The sequence below is a fragment of the Nelumbo lutea genome, chromosome 2, assembly GCF_056320005.1.
Source record: "Nelumbo lutea isolate HS-2025 chromosome 2, American lotus-T2T, whole genome shotgun sequence".
NCBI classification, from domain to species: domain Eukaryota; kingdom Viridiplantae; phylum Streptophyta; class Magnoliopsida; order Proteales; family Nelumbonaceae; genus Nelumbo; species Nelumbo lutea.
Window position 1 is genome coordinate 2,313,656 of NC_142685.1, and position 23,458 is coordinate 2,337,113.

Below are 23,458 nucleotides of genomic sequence, written 5' to 3' on the forward strand. Positions count from 1 at the left end.
AGGTGTTGATTCCTTGCTCCAATTTTGGGATACCATTATTGACTGAGATTCTAGCCCTTGTGTACAATAATTATATTCTCTCTACATATTTTCCTTTCCCTTTATTTTTCTTTTTTCAACCTTTAATCTCCACTTTCTTCTCTATCTTCTTTTTTGATCTTAAAATCCCAAGTCACAATAACATTATTGTTTGTCCCTTCTTCCTACTTTGTCTGTGTTGTATTTCTTTCTTCTCGAAACTGTTTCTACATCCCTTTGGATCCCTATTTTGTACTTTTGGTGTAGGCAACCTCTCCTTGAGCATTTTCCTTTATCAGGATTAGGGACCTTATCTCGGGGCATAAACATACAATGCACTCACTGACATTGGTAGGAGGATGATGAAAAGATCTTCTACCTCCACAAAATTCTAGGACATGTTCCGCAATCCTAGTGAGCTGCCAGAGGTTACTGGTGTTACCTGAACCCTAAGACATCAGAACAGTTTCTTTGTGGCCCATTGCTCAAAGACCTAAGGCATGTCAAAAACCTTTACTCTTTCCATGACTTTATATTTTACATGTGCCTTTTCTTTTTCTATAATGTATAGTATTTTGTTGATGTAAAGGGACAACCCTACTACTAAGTCATAGAAAGGGTACAATCATAAATGACAGATCTCTTAATTCCAGCCAAATATTATGCCGACATATCTAATCTCTTGAAATCCTTTAAAGTTGAGAACCTATTGAACATGAGGTCTTCCCTTATTATTTGGGTAAGCTTTGATGTTTAATGCTTGAAGGTGCCTACTGGATCAGTTGGTAAGTTCTCTGGCTGGTCGCAGTGGAGACTCCAGATTGAATCCCGCCTTCATCAGGGTTGGGTGGTTATGGGTTTATGGGATAGATGATTAGATGGGTTACCCTGTTGTGTAGCCTCATGGAACCCAAAAAGAAAAAATGCTGAAATTTGAAAAAAAAAATACTTGCATTCATCTCCTTCTAGAAGCTCTACACTTTGCATAAAGAAGCAGCTATTTTAGAGTTCTATATGCTGTAAACCTTCAAAATTATGCTTTCTGAAGATCTCTGTTACAATTCAGGTCTGCCTTAGAGTTCGGCCTAACTGAGTTCAGTTATGTAGAAGAAGAAAAGGTGATAAAGAAAGAGAGAGAGAGAAAGAGAGAAGAGAGAATTCTGGTTCGAACTAACAGAGTCAACTTGACCTTTCCCAGTCGGCTAGTAAGTATTTATATTATTCTTAAAACATGACTGAAAAGACCTATGTGCCCTTACTTAAGTTAAGAGCACATGTTCCAACACAACATTACAGATCATCAACATCATATACTCCCAGCTTGTTACTGTAGAGAACACTGATGTGGGCCCCACAGCTACGGTTCCACTGTGTTCGTAGGGTAGAAGATGTTCTAGTCTGCCTAGGGTTAGCTATTGGTCATTTTGTTATTTCAGTTATTTATTTGTCTTATTTTTTTCTCCATTTGTTATGTAAAGACTAAGGGCAGATCTGTCCTTTCCATGTAATGAGCATAACCTATAAATATTAATTAAAGTGGCGGCGGCAGAACATTAAGCTTCTGCTCCTCCTTTCAACCCTTGTGTTCTACTGCTTCTCCTCCCTCTTCCTCTTCTTTCCTCTTACCTTTCTTCTTATCTTCGATCCTGAAATCCATTAGGGTTCAAGACTGATAACAGTCCTGAACTCCTACTTGGTATCAGAGCTAGGGCTTCTCATGTGAGTCTAGTCCAGCCGACCACATGAGAACCATCTAAGGCTGGAAGCTGAGAAAGCAGGGTTCGTTGACTGGTTCTTGGAGATCTCCAGAGGATTAGCAGCTGTTTGAAGAAGTGTTACAGTTGCAATGAGTTGGTGATCAGGAAGAATCAGAGAAGGCTAGGGTTCGGGTAACCTTGGTAGGCAGCGAACTGCATCCTATTGTAAGTCTTTTATTTTCTGAGAGAAGTAACATCAGAGAAGATAGGTTGGACCTATCCAGCAAGGGTGGCCGAACCACTCTAGGGTTTTATCTCTCTATTCTCTAGGGTTTTGTCTTATCCTTGCGGCAAACCCTAGTATTGAACTGAACCTTGTGATCTTATCTCTGCGACAAATCCTAATAGTTCAGTTTTAGGGTTTCATCATATCAGATTGATCAGTTTAAGGTTTCATATTAACCCTAATACAAACCTTATCCGTATGGTACTGTCTGGAGTGTACAACTTTTAGGACTGATTAAAACCTCAAATTGGCTTCAGCATATCAGATTGTTCTTCAAACTGTTTTTCAGTTTTCTTTTGGGGTTTCGAACACTTCTAAAGGGTTGAAAACAGTTTGGACTGTTGCTGTTGTGTGTGGTTGTTGATTTCAGATCAGTTTTATACATATTTCATGCACATCTACTGTGAGTACAGATTGGTTCTATATTGATTTTGTGATTGTGGTTGGTAGTCCTAGTGCTGGTTTTGATTGTAGTAACCCTAATTTTGAGACTTCTGGTTCTTGACTGAAATGGAGTTTAAGAATCAGGCAGAAGGCAGTTTTGGGAATAGCAGTTATGGTGGTGGTTCTGAGACAGGTTTTCAGATTACAACTGTAAAGTTTGATGAATCAAACTATTTGGAATGGGCCCAATCAGCCATGATGGCTATTGGGGGAAGGGGCAAAGTAAGGTATCTGTTGGGAGATGTGGCAGAACCTTCCAAGGGAGACCCTATGTATACCAAGTGGGTCCAAGAAAACTACTTGGTTATGACATGGCTCTGTAATTCTATGCAGCCCCATATCAGCCGAAATTACTTATGGGCAAAGACAGCCAAGGAGATATGGAATGTGATGAAAGAGACTTACTCCCAACCCCTTAATGTTGCCAGAGCATATGAGTTGAAATGTGAGGTGAATTCCCTTAAACAAGGAGAAAAACCGGTGTTGGTCTACTTCTCTACCTTGAAGTCCCTATGGCATGAGATTGATCACTTAGAGACTCTTGAGTGGGAGAGTCCCAAAGATGCTTAGATACATAGAAAGCACATTGAGACAAACATAATGTTTGAGTTCCTGGCAGGACTGAATTCAGAATATGATATTGTGAGGCAGCAGATTTTGACCAGAGATAGTGTGACCCTCTCTTAGGCATACTCCTTAGTGCACAGTGAAGAGACCAGGAGGAAAGTCATGATGCGACCTCAGCCGCTTACAGCCTTGGTAGCTGTCAAACCCAAAACAGAGGGTGATTCAGAGAGGGACAGAAAGAAGGAAGATAAAAGGGATGTGGTGTGTGAGCATTGCAAGAAACCTAAACACACAAAAGAAACATGTTGGAAGCTGCATCCACATTTGGTCCCAACAAAGTTGAGAAATAAAAGGGGTAATGCTCATGTGGCTATGACTACTGATTCAGCATCCTCATCTGGCACGAGAGGCACACCATTAGAGACCTTAGCTGTAGTTCGGGTTGCTCTGATACAATTGGAGAAGGAAGTTGGCAATTCAACTCAATTACCACAGTCATCATCAGCTCCGACCACATCGGCCTTTGCACACTCAGGTACTCGAGCCTCAGCCTACCATGCCTCCGCTCCAGGTACTACTGAACCGTGTTGGGTAATAGATTCAGGTGCATCCGACCATATGACTAGCTTGCCCTCTTTGTTTACTACTTATTACTTATCTTCTGGTAGGGGTAAAGTATCTATAGCTGATGGCTCTCTTGTCCCTATTTTTGGCAAGGGTGACATCAAACTGTCGGATACTATATCCTTGTCCTCTGTCTTGCATGTTCCTAAACTGGATACTAACCTCCTTTCTGTTAGTAGTATTACCAAACATTTGAACTGCTCAGTAACTTTCTTTCCTGACCGATGTGTTTTTTAGGACCTGGAGACAATGAAGGTGATTGGGACTGGCTGTGAGACGAATGGGATCTATCTGCTCGGGGAGAGTTCTCGTCGGGAAGAGTTAGTGGATAAGAAGTTACTTGTTTCTCAGGTTGTGAGTCCGGTTATGCTTTGGCATAATCGATTGGGTCATTTATCTTTTCGGTCATTGAAGAGTCTGTTTCCTATTTTGTTTGAGTCAGTTGAGTCATCTCAGTTGAAGTGTGAAAGTTGTGAGTTTACTAAACATTGTAGAAACTCTTATTCATTGAGTAATAAAAGGAGTAATAGTTCTTTTGATATTGTGCATACTGATGTTTGGGGGCCATATCACATTCCTTCTATGGGTGGGTACAAGTATTTTTTTGTTATTTGTTGATGACCACACCCGATTTTCTTGGGTTTATCTTATGCGATCACGAGATGAGGTGCCTGCCCTGACCCAAAACTTCCACCAAATGATCCTAACCCAATTTGATGCCAGGATCAAAGTGCTTAGATCTGATAATGCAAATGAATACTTTGCTAAGCCATTGGCATCGTACCTCCTTAATCATGGGGTTATCCACCAGAGCACTTGCCCTCATACGCTTCAACAGAATGGGGTTGTAGAGAGGAAGAATAGGCACATCTTGGAGGTGGCTAGAAGTATTATGCTTACCTCCAATGTCCCTATTCGCTTCTGGGGTGATGCTATCCTTACGGTGGTATATCTTATTAATCGGATTCCTTATCGGGTTCTTGATATGAAACCTCCTTTTTCCCTGCTATACCCCAATGAGGAGTTCACTATTCCCCTCAAGACATTTGGTTGTACCTGTTTTGTTCAGCTTCTCGATCCTCATCACTCCAAGTTTGAACCCAAGGCCTCCAAATGCATCTTTCTTGGTTATGCACAAAATCAAAAGGGTTATTGTTGTTATGATCTTGTCTTAGGGAAGAAGTTTGTATCCATGGATGTCACTTTCTTTGAGGAGACACCCTACTATTCTCGGGTCTCTCCTCAGGGGGAGAGTAGTGAGCGTGGAGATTTGGGTCCTTTTCTTCAGGGGGAGTGCAGTGAGGACAGGGTTAATACCTTTGCGGCTGTTCCCTTACCTATTCCAGTTGGTGATGAGGGCTGTAGTAGCGAGGGTGGTCAGAGGGATCGGGAGTTGAGAGTCTATCACAAGCGATGTAGGCAGGTTGATCCCGGTCATCAGCAGTCTCAGCCAGCTCCAATCTCTTCTGCGGCTCCAAGTCCAGATATTACAGTCCTAGGGCCCACAGAGACTCCTTCCATTGTTGCTACCTCACCCTCTACAGATGACCTTGACCTTCCCATTGCCCTCCGTAAAGGAAAACGGCATTGCACCACAGCTACAACCCACTGCATCTCCCAGTTTTTGTCCTATGATCACCTATGTCCCTCCTACAGGTCCTATCTCACCTCCGTTGCTGATGTCCCTATTCTGAGAACAGTGTAAGAAGCCCTATCAGTCCCGGAGTGGAGAGGTGCAATGCAAGTTGAAATGGATGCCCTGTTGAAAAATAATACCTGGGAGCTAGTTGACTTGCCCAAAGGAAAGAAACCAGTTGGATGCAGGTGGGTATTTACTGTGAAGCACAATGCGGATGGTTCCATTGAGAGGTATCAAGCTCGGCTAGTTGCAAAAGGGTTCACTCAGACTTATGGTATAGATTACTTGGAGACATTTGCCCCGGTAGCCAAGATGACCACCATTCGGGTTCTATTATCTCTTGCAGCAAGCTACACTTGGCCTTTGTACCAAATGGATGTTAAGAATGCCTTCCTGAATGGGGACTTGCAGGAAGAGATTTACATGCAGTTGCCTCTTGGATTTTATGATACAGAGGCAGGTAAGAAGGTCTGCCTGCTCAATAAGGCATTGTATGGTTTGAAGCAGTCACCTAGAGCTTGGTTTGATAGATTCAGACTAGCCCTTGGGAAGTTCGGTTATGTACAAGCCCAGTCAGATCATACACTGTTCATCAAGAGGGTGGAGTCGTCACTGACACTACTTGCAGTTTATGTTGATGATATTGTGGTGACAGGAAATGACAACCATGAGATTGAGTCCCTTAAACAGCTCCTTCATCAAGAGTTTGAGGTGAAAGATTTGGGTACACTACAGTATTTTTTGGGTATTGAGGTTGCTAGATCTAAACAGGGGATCTTTGTCTCTTAGAGGAAATATGTTTTAGATCTCTTGGCTGAAACTGGAAAGCTAGGTGTCAAACCTGCAGATACACCCATTGAACTGCTTGAAGACAAAGTTATGTTCCAGCGGTTAGTGGGAAAGCTCCTATATCTATGCCTCTCCCGACCAGATATCAGTTATGCCGTTAGTGTTGTCAGTCAGTACATGCATTCTCCTAGAATCACGCACCTTCTAGCAGCAGAAAGAATACTAGCATACTTGAAGAGATGCCCGGGTAGAGGTATATTGTTCAAGAACAATGACCACATGAAGGTGGAATTCTATACGGATGCCGATTGGGCTGGGAGTGTTGATGACAGAAGGTCTACCTCTGGATATTGTGCTCTTGTGGGAGGTAACCTGGTTTCTTGGAGGAGTAAGAAACAGAGTGTTGCCTCCCGATCCAGTACTGAAGCTGAGTGCAGGTCAATGGCTAATGGAGTGGCTGAAATTCTTTGGCTGAGATCACTACTTGAGGAGTTGGGTATTGAGTATGAGAAGCCCATGATGCTGTATTGTGATAATCAAGCGGCTATTAATATAGCACACAACCTAGTGCAGCATGACAGGACTAAACATATTGAAGTTGATCGACACTTTGTACGAGAGAGGGTCTCATCACAAGAAGTGTCTCCCATACATCACCTCCAATATGCAACTGGCAGGTATCCTCACCAAAGCTGTACTATGGAAGAAGCTAGAGGCAGATCTATCCAAGTTGGGAATGATAAACATTTATTCCCAACTTGAGGGGGAGTGTAGAGAACAATGATGTGGGCCCCACAGCTACGGTCCCATTTTGTTCGTAGGTAGAAGATGTTCTAGTCTACCTAGGGTTAGCTATTGGTCATTTAGTTGTTTCAGTTGCTATTTATTTCAGTCTTATTTTTTGCTCTATTTGTTATGTAAAGACTAAGGGCAAATCTGTCCTTTCCATGTAATGAGCATAACCTATAAATATTAATTAAAGTGGTGGCGGCAGAACATTAAGCTTCTGCTCCTCCCTTCAACCCTTGTGTTCTACTGCTTCTCCTCCCTCTTCCTCTTCTTTCCTCTTACCTTTCTTCTTATCTTCGATCTTGAAATCCATTAGGGTTCAAGACTGGTAACAGTCCTGAACTTCTACTGTTACATATGTAGTCCACTCTTCCCCGACTCAAGCCTTTTGTAAACAAGTCAGCCCACTGATTTCTTGTATTAACATGTGTAGTGTCTAGCTCTCCATTCAGCACCTTCTCCCTCACAAAGTGATAGTCAACCTCAATGTGCTTGATTCTTTCATGAAACACTGGATTAGAGGAGATATGAACTGCAGCCTGGTTATCACAATAGAGCTTCATTGGAGTGTTAATGTTGTACCCTACTTCCTGTAGAAGGTTCCTTAGCCACACTAATTCACAAGCGGTGTGTGCTATAGCCCTATATTCTGCTTCTGCACTGCTTCTTGCCACAACCGTCTGCTTCTTACTTTTCCATGTCACCAGGTTATCTCCCAGAAGCGTGCAATAGCCTGTAGTAGACCGCCTATCAGACATAGAACTGGCCCAATCAGCATCAGAATACCCTTCTATTTCAAGTTTTCCCCCACTCTTGTATATCAGACCGCGACCCGGAGCCCCTTTTAGATACTTTACAATTCTCAGAACCACATTCCAATGAGGAATCAGAGGTTTTTGCATAAACTAGCTTACCGCACTAACTGCAAATGAGATGTCTGGTCTGGTAATGGTTAGGTAGTTCAGTTTGTCCACAAGTCGTCGGTATCTGCCAGGGTATTCAAACACTTCACCCATATCACTGCTTAGCTTGGTATTTGTGTCCATGGGTGTTTCAGCTGGTTTGGCACCCAACAAACCTGTTTCTTCCAGCAAATCAAGCACATACTTCCTTTGACACAGGTTAATCCCATACTTGGATCTCGCTACCTCTATCCCCAAGACGTATTTCAGTTTACCCAGATCCTTTGTCTGAAAGTGATCCTGCAGATAAGTCTTCAGCCTGTCAATACCAATGTTTTCATTCCCAGTAATAACAATATCATCTACATACACCACCAACAGTATTTTTCCTCCCGGAGAGTCATGACTAAATACAGAATGGTCAACTTTGCACTGTTTCATACCAAACTTCTTTACCACCTCACTGAACCTACCAAATCATGCTCGAGGAGACTGTTTAAGCCCATATATAGCCTTCCTTAGTCTGCACACCTTACCATCCTCCCCCTGAGCAACAAACCCTGGAGGTTGCTCCATGTAGACCTCCTCGAGTAAGTCACCATGCAAAAAGGCATTCTTGATATCAAGTTGATATAGTGGCCACTCATACATGGCTGCAAGAGACATCAGAACACAAACGGACCCTATCTTAGCAACCGGTGAGAAGGTCTTTGTGTAGTCAATGCCATAGGTTTGGGAGTACCTTTTTGCAACTAATCACGCTTTCAGGCGTTCAACACTACCATTAGGCAGATACTTAACTGTATAAACCCATTTACAACCAACAACTTGCTTCCCAGGAGGAAGAGCAGTGAGGTCTCAAGTATGATTATGATGAAGGGCTGAGAGTTCTTCCATGGCACGACACCACCCTGGAGAGGCAAGGGCTTCCCGGACATCTTTAGGAACAATAACTGATGATAACAATGTAACAAATTGGCGATGGGAAGCGGAAAGGTAAGAGAAACATAATTAGAAATGGGATGAAGGGTGCAAGTACGTTTACCTTTCCGCAAAGCATTGGGTAGATCAATCTCAGATGCTAAGTGCGGGTCTGGTGCTGGATCCGTCGACGGAGATGTAGTCGGAGGAGTAGTAGCTAGTGCACGTGGGCGATGTGTATACACATGACGGATAGGTGGGCGTTCAATAGGTGTTGGCATCGGAGGCAAGGATTTGGTCACGACTGGAACAAAGGGAGGAGGATCGACAACGGGAAGTGGAAGAGGAGGTGATGAGGAGGAAGAAACATCACCAGACCCCAAAAAGAACGGAGTAGACTCAAAGAAACTTACATCAGCACACACAAGGGGTCGTCGAGAACCAGGATGGTAATACCTATACCCTTTCTAGGTCCGAGAATAGCCAAGGAAGATGCACTTGAGAGAACGGGCATCAAACTTGTCGTTCCCGGGACCCAGATTATGGACAAAACAGACACCCAAAAACTCTCGGCATTAGAGGGAACGGAGACAGTGGGAAACAAGACCTGAAATGGAGAATGACCATCAAGGATGAATGTGGGCATCCGATTAATCAGAAAACAAGAGGTAAGCACTGCATCACTCCAAAAAGGTTTGGGAACATGCATGTGATGCATTAGGGATCTTGCTGTTTCAAGGAGATGGTGATTCTTTCTCTCAGCCACACCGTTTTGTTGTGGCGTGTAGGTACACAAGGTCTGATGTATAATGCCGTGTTGGTCCAGGTATTCCTGAAATGATGAGGATAAATATTCGCGACCATTATCAGAACGAAAAACTTTGATATGGGTACCAAATTGGTTATGAATCTCAGCATAAAATTTTTGAAAAATGGTAAACAATTCACTTCTTTCTTTCATTAAATAGAGCCACGTCATCCTTGAAAAATCATCCACGAAAATGACAAAATATCTGTATCCATTATATGACATCATTTTATAAGGACCCCAAACATCTGATTGAACTAAAGAAAAAGGACTCGACACACGGTTATCAACCCTAGAACTAAAGGGAACACGATGGTGTTTCCCAAACTGACACGACTCACAATCCAAAATAGAAAGCTGACTCAAGGACAGAACCATGAACTTCAAGACTTTTAGCAACGGGTGACCAAATCGGCAGTGCCACTGGAGAGGAGAAAGAGATAATTGGAGAGCTGTTGAAGTTCTACTACCACCACCGTCAAGATAATACAGTCCACCTACTTCATGCGCTCCACCAATCTTCATCCCCGTCTTGAGATCTTGAAAGACACACATAGAAGGATAAAAGGTAATGGAGCAGTTAAGTGATTTGGTCAGCTTACTAACAAACATAAGGTTAAAAGGCAATTTAGGAACATACAAAACTGATGGGAGGGATACAGGATCTAGGTCAACATTACCAACACCACAAATTGAGGATGTGGAACCATTAGCAAGGGTGGCAGATTGTGATGTTGAGCAATGAGATAAGGAGAAAAACACACCTGGAGTTCCAGTCATGTGATCGGAGGCTCCAGAGTCAATGATCCAGGGATTGGGTGTAGATACCAGACAAGCCATACCTGAGTGAGCAAAAGTTGTCGTGTTCTGCTGTGATTGGATAAACCTCTCATATTCATCACGGGGAACGCTCACCATCTCCTTCATGGGACCATCTGTGGATGTAGGAGGCAACTGGTCAGATGAATGATTCTCCTGTCTAAAGCTGGAACTTGAGTCACCGGTCGCGGCATGATTGGCCCAGGTTGAGGGAGGACCATGTAGATCATAACAATAGTTGATGGTATGTCCATCCATACCACAATGAGTGCACTTCCTCGGGCCTAAGCTACGTCCTCTACCACGGGCTCCCCCTGAATCTCTGCTCCCAGTACGACCACCACCACGATTATGAGTAGACCCACCATTGCCATTTCGGCCATAAGCAGAACCACTACCACCACCACGTCCAGACTGAGCTCCCCGAGCTCCACCTCTACCACCACGGCCTCTCGATGCAGCAAAGGCAGATCTATCTGAGATATTAGAGTTCTCAGTAGATCCGATAGAAATCCTCCGAAGTCGAGCAAATACCTCTTCTAGGGACGGAAGAGCTGATCCCCCTAATATCTGAGCCCGTACTGGTTCATATTCAGACTTTAGTCCCACCAAAAATCTAGTCACATCAAGCTGCTCTCTCTGTTGTTGCTGAATCTTGACATCAGAAGTGAGAGGATGATAGACATTCAACTCATTACGTATGTTCCTCATGTTAGCATAGTACTCCTCAAGACTCTGATTGCCCTGTTGTAGATTAAAGTACTCTTGATAAAGCTGATAAACTCTGGTTGTATTGTCCTGCCCCGAATACAATTTTTCACATGGTCCCACACATCTTTGGCAGTATCAAGGAACATGAAGTTCACACTAATCCTGGGTTCCATACTATTCCACAACCATGTGATGATCTAAGCATCCTCTTGCTCCTAGTCTTCATACTCGTGTGAGTCAGAGGAGGGTTTCTCCTCTCTGATATGTTTTACCTTCTTCTTTGCCTTCAGAAAGACTTCAACGAATTTAGTCCAATGCACATAATTCTCTCCATTTAACTTAATGGAGGTCATCTGAACATTCAGGTAGTCTGTAGGCACCATCACACTAGGTTTATAATCATTATTGTCTCCCATTATGTTATCACCAATTCTGCACACTTGCTGAATTCTATTATCACTGAGATTTGCACACTACACACCACTAGGTCACACCTGTCACACTGATTGCAGCACTAATTGTTGCTGGGATGTGTGCTCTTTACACCACAAACCCTAGATCACACCTGTCACACTGATTTCAGCACTTGTTGTTTGATGAAAAGTGTGCTCACACCACAAACCCTACTCCTACAACTACCTGAAATCTCACCACTATATGATCATATCTCTTCCTTCAAAAAGCACAAGGAAACCAACATAAACCCTAGCTTACTGGCCGAAACCCTAGCATATGGTATGAAACACACCTCCTAGGATAAATCTGTTTTTTCTTGCCGAAATCTGTTTTTCTTCCTGATTATTCCTTAATTCTGGTCTCATTTTGGCCTTCAAGATTTGCCCTAAAAGGAGGATAGAGAGATTGTCCCTAGGATAAATCTCCCATATGCAAAGATAGCTACTTCTGAGCCCCATGTGTAAAAATCTCTATACATCATAGGATATTATTTCTTCATGCTGAGGTAGGAATTAACTATCAAGATTCTTTTTATGGTCCCACTTCTCTAAACTAAGTGATATTATGTTTGTCAACTCAACTTGCTACAGGGGCGTATTCTTACAATTGCTGGGGTTACTATAGCTCTTTGCTCAGCTCCATTTGTTGCTTTATCAAATATGTTAGCAATTGTCATCTGGCCAACTTGGACTGCTGTTGCTATTTCTGAGACTATGAGGAAGGTTAGTGTCACAGAATTGCTTAAGTGGAAATGCAACTGGGTTCATATTTGGGTGGATCTGTTAAGTTTGCTTTTTGTTCCTTTGCAGGTTGTTACATATGTTGTAACCAGACCTGGAAGGGAACTCTTATTCACTGTTGTATCACAGGAAGAGAAGTACAAAGCCAAGGCAAGATCCCTTAATAAAATATGCTTCCAGAAGAATAACATATCTCTGCCCAGTGTAGCTATTTCTTATATAGGCACAGATGAGGATGTCTTGCTTCCCAAGTTCAAATTTTTTATGTTCGAATTCCATTATTCAATTAGAGCTTGTAAATAGCAAAATCAGGTGCAAACTCATTTAAACAAGCTTATGTTATAGCAGGTATGTATAGATGTAGTCGTTCAAAGGCTTGGAGATGCTACAGCTGCAGGAGTGTACAAGCTGCTTTTTGGCACTTTTAATAGGAGCACATCAATTGTTTCTCTCTATGGTTTGCCTGTATGTGAACAGACTTCTCCTTGATTTTGTGTTCAGACAAGATGTCTTGTTGAAAACTTGTACGGGTGACCTGTACTTGTGGCTTCAACCCTGCCCAATCATGTTAGAGCTGTGGTTTTGGTGCACTATGTTTTTAATAAATAGGGCGAACCCTATTTGAAACAAGAATCGAGTTAGATTCTTTCTAGAAGTTTCCCAGTTCAATTTTCCTTTTTATTGTGGTACGCTGTCTTTGCAGAAACAGGCAATGCCTAGATCACTGCTCTCAAACTAACATTGCTTAATTGTTGTATATCCATTTTTTGCTATAATGATCATGTCAAGGTAAGTTTAACAATGCCCCACCATTAACCAAAACGAAATAATACTGAAGTCTCTAATTAAGCCATCTGTATGTGATCAACAACTGCGCTTCTCTTGTCATTCTACCAGTCGAACATGAACCAGTGAATCAAGTCATTAGCTTGAATGCCAGGCTTTTTTTTTTTTTTTGCATTGCTATTTTTAGAATTTAACTTTGCTGCCTCGTTGATATTTCAGGTCTGCTTCTTGTGGATTATTATAGCATTCCATTTGGGACGTCGCCAAGAGCAACTGTCCAGGCTCCAGATTGTATCCACAACGTAATATTTTCTCTGAGGATGAGAAAAACTGAGGCAGACTATTTTTCATGTATAGGGAGATTGCGGCACTCTTAAAAGTATTTCTCTCATAGTCTCATTATCGATGATATTAATTTTAGAAGGGTGCTACTTCCAGCACGATGGTCCTGTCAGTGCAGGAGCGTAAAACCATAAAACACGGGTCTTTTAATAATAATAACACCCTTATTGCGCTTTGTCATTTTGTATTTTATAAGTCCATAACAGCCGGTCAGCTATAATGCAAGGGTTAGAGGTTTGTTAGTCCATAACACCCTTATTGCGCTTTGTCATTTTTATTTGCCCATTTATGCCTTTTGTTTTTAATAAATAAACTAGCGGGCCCCTGTGCTATGCACGGAAAAATGATGTTAAGGTTTGTTAGGCTTAAAAACCCGAGGGTAAGGATGGGAATTTTTCCTATCTACATTTGATTATCCGGTTTCCCCAACCAGGCGGGGATGGGGATGGAGACTGCCTTAGCGGGGATAGGGTGGAGATGGGATTAACAGGAATATCTGTTTGGGGACTGGGATGGGGACGGAGAGTGAAGTCCACACCTCGCCCTGACCCTGATTATATATATTAAATATATAATATTATTCATAAATAATATAATAATATATTATTTATATTATATATCAAAATATATTTAAAACATTATTTGTATTTTAATTTTTTTCTCTTTTAAATAAATATCTTTTTGAAAACAAACTTTTAATTAAAATTTTTGGGGATTTAGGTCCACGATGGGGAACCCGTCTCCATCGGGGATCAGGGGTGCATGCTAAATTTTTACCTAATGGGGATTGTTTTAAAACTTGGGATTTGGACACGGAGTATGATCTCGCTGCAAACCCGCCCATTGTCATTCCTACCTGGGGGATCAGGGGTGCATGCTATATTTAGTTGAAACATAGCTGTTCTAGGAGCTGTTGTTATGCTTTCACCAAACCATGGCACCATTAAAAGGCCACGGCAAATTTCACCTGAACTTTATATGTCATTACCAGAGTCGATGGCCTAGGTGGGCTCCTAGGATCTCCTTATCGATCAGGACTTTGGTTTATTTCTCAGCCAAATAATAAGGCTCTGAAGTCTGCAGAAGTGGAGGGTCTCGGACGGTCGGACGTAGTTCACATTGACCCTTTTTTTTTTACCCTGGAGGTGGGCAAATTATTTAATTTTATCCATGGAGGAGAGGGGGAAATTGGTCAAATTGTGTAGGATTAAAATGTTCTTATTTAAAAAAAAAAAAAGAATCTTTTAGTAAATTTGTTCACTTACCCATCTAGCAAAAAAAAAAGTATTTATCCGGATAACATTCTTTCAAGTAACATTTATTCTGATAAATGCATTTGTTCATATAAATAACTTATTACCAAACAAATGGGGCCAAAATTTAAACTATAACATACTTGGATCTGGTTCTAGACCTTATAGTTTGTCAACCTAATCGATGCATCAATCATTATACCATACTTGAATTACCTTTTAATTAGAGTTTCTTAATTGCTTTAGTAATAGGGTCGGCATTTATTTTAGTTGTTATTTCAACGAGGGAGTTACCCTCAAATTGAATGGTACCTGATGTAGGAGCACATGGCAAGGCCCAGATTGCGCCATATGGTATCGGCTGAATGAGATCTTGGCTGTTTATCTCTAATTGCCTTCAACCACTTCATGGCAAGGTCAAGTACAAAAGGGGGTGCCCAACTCAAGGTAAATCCATCTTATTCACTCTTGCTCTCAAGAGGCTTCGTATGACCCCTCGTCTCAAGTTTGGTTTGACCCCTCTTTAAGCACATGACTAACTTGATGGTCGGAGTTTCTGCCCCTAGGATAAAACCTGGGGCTGCTGACGTGTTCTCTTCTCCTATTCTTAGGTTGGACTCATTGGCTTCGACCAAAAGTGAAATTACCTTGTTACCCTCGCCCCCATCCTTGGCAACAACAGCCTGGTGCGACAAACTTAGCTCGGGAACATTTTTATAAGCTAAGGTATTGTTCGAGCTAGGGTAGCCTAAATTCTAAATCAAACTGGTAGTACTAATTTTCTAAAAACCGGTAATTGAAACCAAACTAAAGCCAATCAATTAGCCAGTTGATCGGTTTGATTTTTTGATTTTTATAAAATATATAATAAATGACACTGGACTTGCACCCCTAGGTAGAACCAACCCATTGACAGTCCCAAAGTTATCTAGAACAGGACCTTGAGTACTTGAAAACTTTTGAGTGATATTTTGGTATTCAACAAGAATATATCAAAGAAGGTTTGATTCACACTTCACTTGAACTGTTTTTTAATTTATATAACTGGTGTGTTCATTTTTATGGGTTGATAGTTCAATGATTTGACCACTTGGGTCAGCGGGTCACTGACCAAATCAATGGTTTTTGGCTGAAAACAGTTTTAGGGTGAAATGGAACTAGTTCTTGGGTCAACTGGTCCATCCATCCGATTTGGTCCAGTTTTCAAAACATGCTATAATCAATAGAAAGAAATCTTGTTTATCATATTTATTTCTCCTTGATATGATTAATATAAAATACTAGTGTCTTTTTGTATTTTTCATATTTTTGTGTTTTTATCTTTTTTTTTTAATTTTTATTATTTAATTCTGACATCTATGGTTGAACATTTGAAAAGGTTAAACAGTTGACCTACCACCAAATAGGGAAATAATTTCATTTTTGGGTCGGTTTTACAATTTTATTATTTTGTGTATTTTTTTTGTATTTGTTTATATGTTAAAGTTTTATTATTTAATTATGACATCCAAGGTTCAAAATATTGATATGCCTGATATGCCGATAGGGGTGTATCGGGCATTTCAATACTTGTATTTTTACTTATTTTTTCAAAACTGGTTCAGGAGAGCCGGTCTAGGACCCCTCCATCCCCTGAACCGGTCAGACCCCCGATACACCCACTGTAGGGGCGTATTGGAAGGATCCTGGAATGATACATACGGTCGATATGTAATGAGACTTTGACATCGTAGGTTAGGCCATTTGACACCAATGGTTGAATTTTTTACGATGGAAAACAGTTCCATTTTTCAGTTAGTTTTAAAAAAATGGGTTTTATATTATTAAGTGTATTGAATACAAATCTAATTGATAGAATTTATTAATGATAGAATTGATTGAATATATATATATATATATATATATATATATATATATATATATTCACGATATTCGAATCTTAATTAGTTCTAGCTAGCGATTAGAAAGAAAAAAAAAAAAAAGATTTAAGAGAAGGGCATTAAGAGGGTTGAGGGTGCAACCCAGCCTTATATATTTAGCCCCTAAAAAAAAAAAAGAAAAGAATTTGTCCGCCAGTAGAATTGTTGTATTATAGGTATAGGATGCAATTATTAATCAATAATAATAGAGCCAATAATGCACATGTACAGACAGCGATATAAATCTACTATAACTAAATATAATTCATGAGACAGTGAGCAATAATATTAATATGATATACACAGCCGCTCAGTCACATATACACATCACATGTTTGGTAGAAAGGCTCATCAAAATGGTAGCTATCGTGCTATTTATTTTTAATTTTTTTTTGGGTCATTAAGACAAACAGAGAGCGGACAACCAGGAAAAAAAAGCAGAAAAACAACCACAGACAGAATCAAAGCAGCGAAAAAAAGAGGAAATTAACTTAGAAAAGCAAAAACCTAAGGTTTTAAAAATCGATTCGGAGAATAAATTGGTCAGGGGTCCGGTTTCCGGGTCGAACAGTCTAACCATTTGAACCGAATGGTCAGCCTATTCTGACAAAATAATTAAAAAAAAATGAAAAACTAAAAATGGTCAAAACTGTCGAACGGTTCAACTGTCTGAGTCAGCAATTTGTTAACTAAATCAATGTTTTTTTGCAAATATCCAGTTTTGAAAAAAAATAGAACCGATCACTTGATTGATTCCCAGTTTTTCCGGTCTGACTGTTCGATTTTAAAAACCATGCAAAAAACAAAACACAAAAAAACTAAGTTACCAGACAGAAAAACTTCTTCAGGGGGGAAATAAAGGATCGTCATCCTTTTTCACTATGTTGAGGAGGCAGCCTGGGGCAGAAGAGGCAGCATTCACACAATCTGGAATTCTGGATCAGGTAGGCAATATTATTGAGCACTTGGAATTTTTTTTTGACACTGGTCCCTTAAAATACCTCCAAACTAGCTTAAAAAAGATTTTAAAAATTACTTTTGACAGTTGTCAAAATATTTATCAAATACTCATTAAACTTACTTATTAGAGTGTGTCTACTAGATCCACAAGGCAGGGAGAACCAGAAAACTTCAGACCGGAAATTTTCTTTGAGGGCCAGCTAGCTTGTGAGCAGAAGCAACAGAGGCTCGATCCACACAATAAAAACTGAACTTCACATCTGAAAAAGTATATAAATATTGCCAGGCTTCAGGTTCACAATAAAAGGATTTCTAGGAGAGCACTTCAACCACATTAATCGAGTCACAAAAAAAAATACAAATTAAGTTCCTGTAAACCAAGCCTTTTAGCAGCCAAGCAGCATTCATAAACCGCTGAAACTTTAGCAAAGAAAGCAGAAACCACTTTACAGGGACCACAATTTGCAGAAACAAAGTATCCAGAAGGATTTGCAAGCCAAAAACCAAAATCACTGCTCCCAGAAGAGACGAAACTGCCATCAGTTAGAGCTTTAAAACCAGAGCAGCTTTCCCAGCATTTCAAAAAATCATCTCCTTTAAATTATTTAGAACCGGAACAGCCGGTTGCTCATGGTGGGTAAGCTTTCTTCACTTCCATTATTCATCTGCGAATTTGAAATAAGGAGACAAGAGAATTAGGCAAAGATTCCCCAAATACACAACCATTCCTGGATTTCCAAATGACCCATAATATTCTTACTGATAATTCGAGCACAAAACCTTCTGGATCAGTTAAGGAAAACACTTTGTCTAGCCACCAAGCCCACCAATCTTTAAAAGACTCGAAACCGAAAGCCTCTACAGAGTCAACTGAGAAACTAATATTGCTCTCAAACCAAGTGGCCCGGGCGGGCATGATCACACTGAAATCGAGCATGAACAATATTCTCAAAGGCTTTTCCAATTAACAACCTACGTACATTGATCATCTACAATAATGTTTCTTTTTACCGGGTTATGCTATTTTGACAGCATCTCCAAACAAACAAAGTGCTTTAATTTTGGGGACTTTTAGGGCCAAATGGCTAGTTTCAGTATTTTAGGGGGTTTTCACAAAAATACCCCTCAATCAACAACTATCAGCCTATAAATAGTTATATAGGGGGTATTTATGTATTTTGGCTTTGGGGGAGAAAATGACAATAATGCCCCCCCCAATATCTATATCCTATAATATAACAGCTAGTTTTGAGGCTTTGGAGGCATTTGGGTAAAGTGATAAATGACTTTATAATAACCAAAATATTCCTCCCAACAATTAAAAATGGCTAGTTTTAATGGTATTTTGGGTAATGGAATTATTTTCAATTTTTATAAATAACCTTATCCTCCACCATTCTCATCATACAAATTTAACAATTTTGAACTCTCTTCTCAATTCTTAATTCTCATTATCTCATATTCTCTTAGTCTCTCTTCTCATATTGTCATAGTTGTCATACACTTAACAATTTAAGAGGCTTTGACTTTTGAGGCTTCAATTGTTGAAATCAAATTGAGATTCTGAATCGGTAATCCAGCCACAACCATCTAGGTAAGTACAATTAAATTAATTTTTATTTTTTAGAATTAAAAAAAAAAAGACTAATTCCTCCTCCCGAAACCAATTCCCCAATAATAAGTTTATTAGCCCGATTTAGAAAGTATTTTAAATAGAGGGGGTTGAGAGAAAGGGAAAAAGAGTTGTTTGTCGAAAATGTAGGATTGACTTTAACTTCAGTAGCAATGGTGTTACTGTCCACTTGGGTAGATATTTGCTCTTCCATGAGAAATATGATAAAAAGATATCTACTTTATATTGATGATAAATTACAAGACAAAGAAGGGCATGAGACTACTACACCTGATGAAACAGATGATTGAAGTCAATGAGATGGAGTAGTTTTTCAATTTTATTTAAGTTATTTATTATTTTTTCAACAATGTAATTTTTTTATTTTCAATTTGTAATTTTTTATATTTTAAATGAAATAAAATTTCTATTGTTTTTTCCAATTTGTTTCATTTTATATTTTGATAAGTATTTTTTTCATTTCTTTTGTTAGATCTTTTTTTTTTTTCAATTTGTTTTAAAAAAAATTAAATATTTTAGTTTTATTTAAAAAAATAAAATAATAAAATAATTTATTATACAAGACCGATCCCTCAAAATATCCTAAGGGAGGCAAGTACGACCCGAAATGACCCACGGGCTAATACAACATAACCTGCACTTTGCACGAACCACACACAAGGACCCGTTTGACTCTTTAACATAGTAAAAAAAAAAAACCAAGACTTACGTACGTTTAACTTGTTAGTTGAGTGATGTTATTTTTCCGATAAAATGTGCATTGTAATATAATACAACTTCATTCATCTCTGGACAATATATTTGGATACAGCATGGCTTAAGAAATCCGGATACAATCAGGTCCATATAAAAGATCGAGACTAGCTACCAATTGACCACAAAATATATAACCATCTATATATGTGGAAGCATGGAACAATCACATCGACCCTGCTTGGGAACGATCCACTGCCTTGTATCAAGTCTGAAATAAACCAATTTACATGGGCGCCCCTGAGTGTGCCCAACAGACACCCCACGGCCCATAGGAACATTTCCCGATAAAACATTTTCAATGGGGCACACTTTATGGGGGTGTCAATGTGAACTCGAAATAAACAGGGTGAGCCCGAGAATTAAAGATTTTGAGATGTAACGTCATGTACCGTATTGGCAACGGACCAACCTAACCACGACAAGTTAAAAGATTTTGAGATGTAACGTCACGTACCGTATATATAATAATGATGACGAATTGGTGATGAAAATTGATAAGGAAAAAAAAATATAAAAAATAATTATAGGTAATATCTATAAGCCATTAATTTCTGATACTTCTTTCTTCCTTTTCTTTGAGCGTTCCTTCTGTCTTTTTCTCTCAGTTCTGGTGGGTGGATGGAGTTGCATTGAATTGCTATTTCTTTTGTTAGTGGTTCTTAATTCACCATTTGTCAATTGCAGAAATTCTTTTTTTTTCCTTTATCCAATAGTAGTGTATATTCTGTTCTTTCTAAGAAATTGTTTATGCGCTTTCTAGTTTGGTACTGTTAAAGTAGTTAGGAGAAGGCTAAGATAGCTTGGTACTGTTTATGCGCTTAATTCACCATTTTGTTCTTTTTTCTCCTTTATCCATTCAAGTTTCTTGATTGAATGGAAATATATTTTATATAAAAAGTAGTTAGGAGAAGGCTAAGATAGTTTTCTTATTATCAATTTTTTCTTAATTGAAGTTTTTCTCATTCGTTTTGTTTCCTTTCTATGTCAAAATGTCTTTTCATAAAATAAAATATATAAATACAAAAATATTCCCAATGCAAAGCTGTAAAAGCTATTCCAATGGGCTTTGCACTGATGGCTGAATGCTTGCCGCATCATTATTTTATACAGAATTTGAACGAAACACGTATACACATAATTAGGAGGGTGGAGAAGGTGGGGTTGAAAGTTGGTTGAGTTGGGCTTATGATTAGGGTTTTCACACATTAATTAGCTTTATGACTTAGATTTCGCCTCAATTCAACTCAACCTGCCTCAATTATGGGAAGGAAAGAAAGTTTATCTGCAACATCAATTATTCAAATACGTTCCTCCTATTAGCTATTAGCTATTAGCTATTACTATTACTTGCTGCTGCGCAGAGGATCTAGAGCAAAATTAAGGCATTTCCAAACACTATTATATAATTGGGAATGGAACGTCCTTTGCATGTCCTAACACACAAGTCCAACTGGATGCCCTCATATGACTCTTCCAATTTTTTTTATAAATCTATCCCAGAACGCCTTTCTATTACAAAATTAATTAGATGATGGAAAATGCCACCTCTCTTCTCCATTTTTTTAAAGGTTTCCTCTTTGATCACTTTGATGGATAAGATTTTTCTTGTGGTAAATTAGCCATCTCCAATGTAGTAGGGTGTATTGATGTTTGGCAGGGTATTTTGTCATTTCATGGTTTTTATTTGTATTTGAAATGACGATTATTTCATGGGGATAGATGCATAAACCTATATTGTAGAATGACAATAAAGAGGATAAAGAAGGAAAACTAACAACACCAATGTTATGTTATGTGTAGTGTTGGCGGAAGCACTCCAATAATATTAAATGGTTTTAGGTCAGTAGATGATTTTTTCTAAATCTGAAGTTTTTTTCACTTGTAATTCGCATCTGCACCTAAGAGAGTGGTTCCATCCAACTTACATATTAATTAAACAAGTTGCTAAATACACCAAAAATGCCAGCTCCTGGTATGATTTGTTATTGCCCCATGCGGGAAAAAGAGATTATGCTTAAATCTGTTATCATAGCCATTTTTGCATATATAATGCCTTGATTTCTCCTCTCAAGTCTATTTGCAATAAAATTATTACATTGCAATGTGATGGAATTTCCTGCAAGCAATGAGAATCCTACCCCACATTGGAGATTAGCTATGTGAGCAAGGTTTTTGCTTGAATTGAAGGAGATCCAGATTCCATTGTAAGAGGGAATTCTAGTCGAGCAAGAGCTCCAATTGGGATGGAAAGATTCATTGGTTGAATTACGAGCGGATTTGTAGAAATAAACTGGATGATGGTTTAGGGTTCTGTGATCCTCACTCATTTAATTTGGGCCTCCTTGTGAAATTAACTTGGAGATTAAATAGAAATGAAGAGAGCCTTTGGGCTAAAGTGATTTCAACAAAATACATTTAATAACAATGACTTTTTTTTCTTTTTTTTTTGAGACGTCTTCAATAATAAAGACTTTTCAGTGAGGTCAACCTTTTCTTTTGCAAGATTTTTTTCATTAATAGATGCCCTTGCAGGTGGGAAGGAAGAAATCTTAAAAAATATAGGAAGTTAGCTTTGGAAAGTTGTTCATGAGGGTATTTCCATGGGTTCAGACCTTGCAAAGAGGTCCCTTCTTCCTTCTAATAGCTGTCAGCTATGCAATAAAGAGTCTAAAACTGTCCTCCATGCACTTTGAAGTTTTCAATGCTAGGACCGAATCACAAAGGAACGATTTGATTTTTTTCTAAATGGTTTTTCTCAAGACTGGAGAACCATTCAAAAAGAAAAAAAAAAATCTGACCTTTAAATTCATCTAGCTTTTACCATTTGGCATATTTGGAAATCCAGAAAGTATTTATTGTTGGATGATTCTAACTCTTCTTGTTTGTAGGATATGAACTCAATTCACAAAGATGTGATGATGGAATTGACTATTTGGAATTTGACGCCATGAATGAAAGGTTCAGCCGACCCCGCGTTAGCTCCCCTTTTTTTGCAGCCTGACTTGGGAGTATTCAGATGGTAGCTTTGCTTTTTTAAATTTATTTTTTTCTTTTTTTTTTTTTTAAATAAACAGAAATGTACTATACACGACAGGGGTAGTACATTCCCAAAAGTCAACAGAACAAATAAGAAGAAGATAAGAGGGAAGGGATGAGATGTTAAAATCTAGAGAAGAAGAAGAAGAAAGAGCCTCACAAACCAGCCAGTCAGCCGCTTGATTTGCTTCTTTGAAAACATGTTGATAATGAAAATCTCCTTCGAACGTATCTCTTCTCCGTAAGCAGCCCAAGAGATGATAAGAGATGAATCTCCCTCTATGATGATAAGAAACTCTCTATAGTTTGTAGCTTGGACATGGGCTTCCAATGCAGCCCAAGCTTTAGCCAGGTTGATGGAACAAGTATCAAGTTTATATGCTTTGACAGCTAAAACCTTATGAAGATGGTCTAGGATTATATAGGCCACTGAACATTTTTCATTACTATTGCAAGAGGCATCAAAGTTTATTTTAATATAACCATATTTTGGAGCACTCCAACTAATTTGTTTCCACAACTTGTGAGATGTGGTATAGGTACTGAATTTATTCTCATCAAAA

The 23,458-nt window shown here is 39.2% G+C and overlaps 1 protein-coding gene and 1 long non-coding RNA gene across 4 annotated transcripts in view; both read left to right on the plus strand.

The window, feature by feature from the left end:
* LOC148868063 (TLC ATP/ADP transporter) overlaps positions 1–13,518 on the plus strand; it is a 41,725-nt gene extending 28,207 nt beyond the window's left edge. For 2 of the 3 annotated variants that reach the window (XM_088969209.1, XM_088969210.1), the window contains 4 exons: positions 12,061–12,192; positions 12,280–12,360; positions 12,559–12,675; positions 13,216–13,518. In XM_088969209.1, coding sequence (XP_088825335.1) covers positions 12,061–12,192; positions 12,280–12,360; positions 12,559–12,675; positions 13,216–13,302 — 417 coding nt within the window. In that variant the 3' untranslated portion in view covers positions 13,303–13,518. The remainder of the gene's footprint in view (positions 1–12,060; positions 12,193–12,279; positions 12,361–12,558; positions 12,676–13,215) is intronic. The other variant, XM_088969211.1, reaches the window with a different exon arrangement.
* A 3,787-nt stretch (positions 13,519–17,305) lies between these two features.
* Positions 17,306–23,402, plus strand: LOC148868064 (uncharacterized). Its single transcript, XR_016107874.1, has 2 exons — positions 17,306–17,454; positions 22,748–23,402. It is a non-coding gene; the product is annotated as an uncharacterized LOC148868064 (long non-coding RNA).
* Positions 23,403–23,458: the final 56 nt, after the last annotated feature.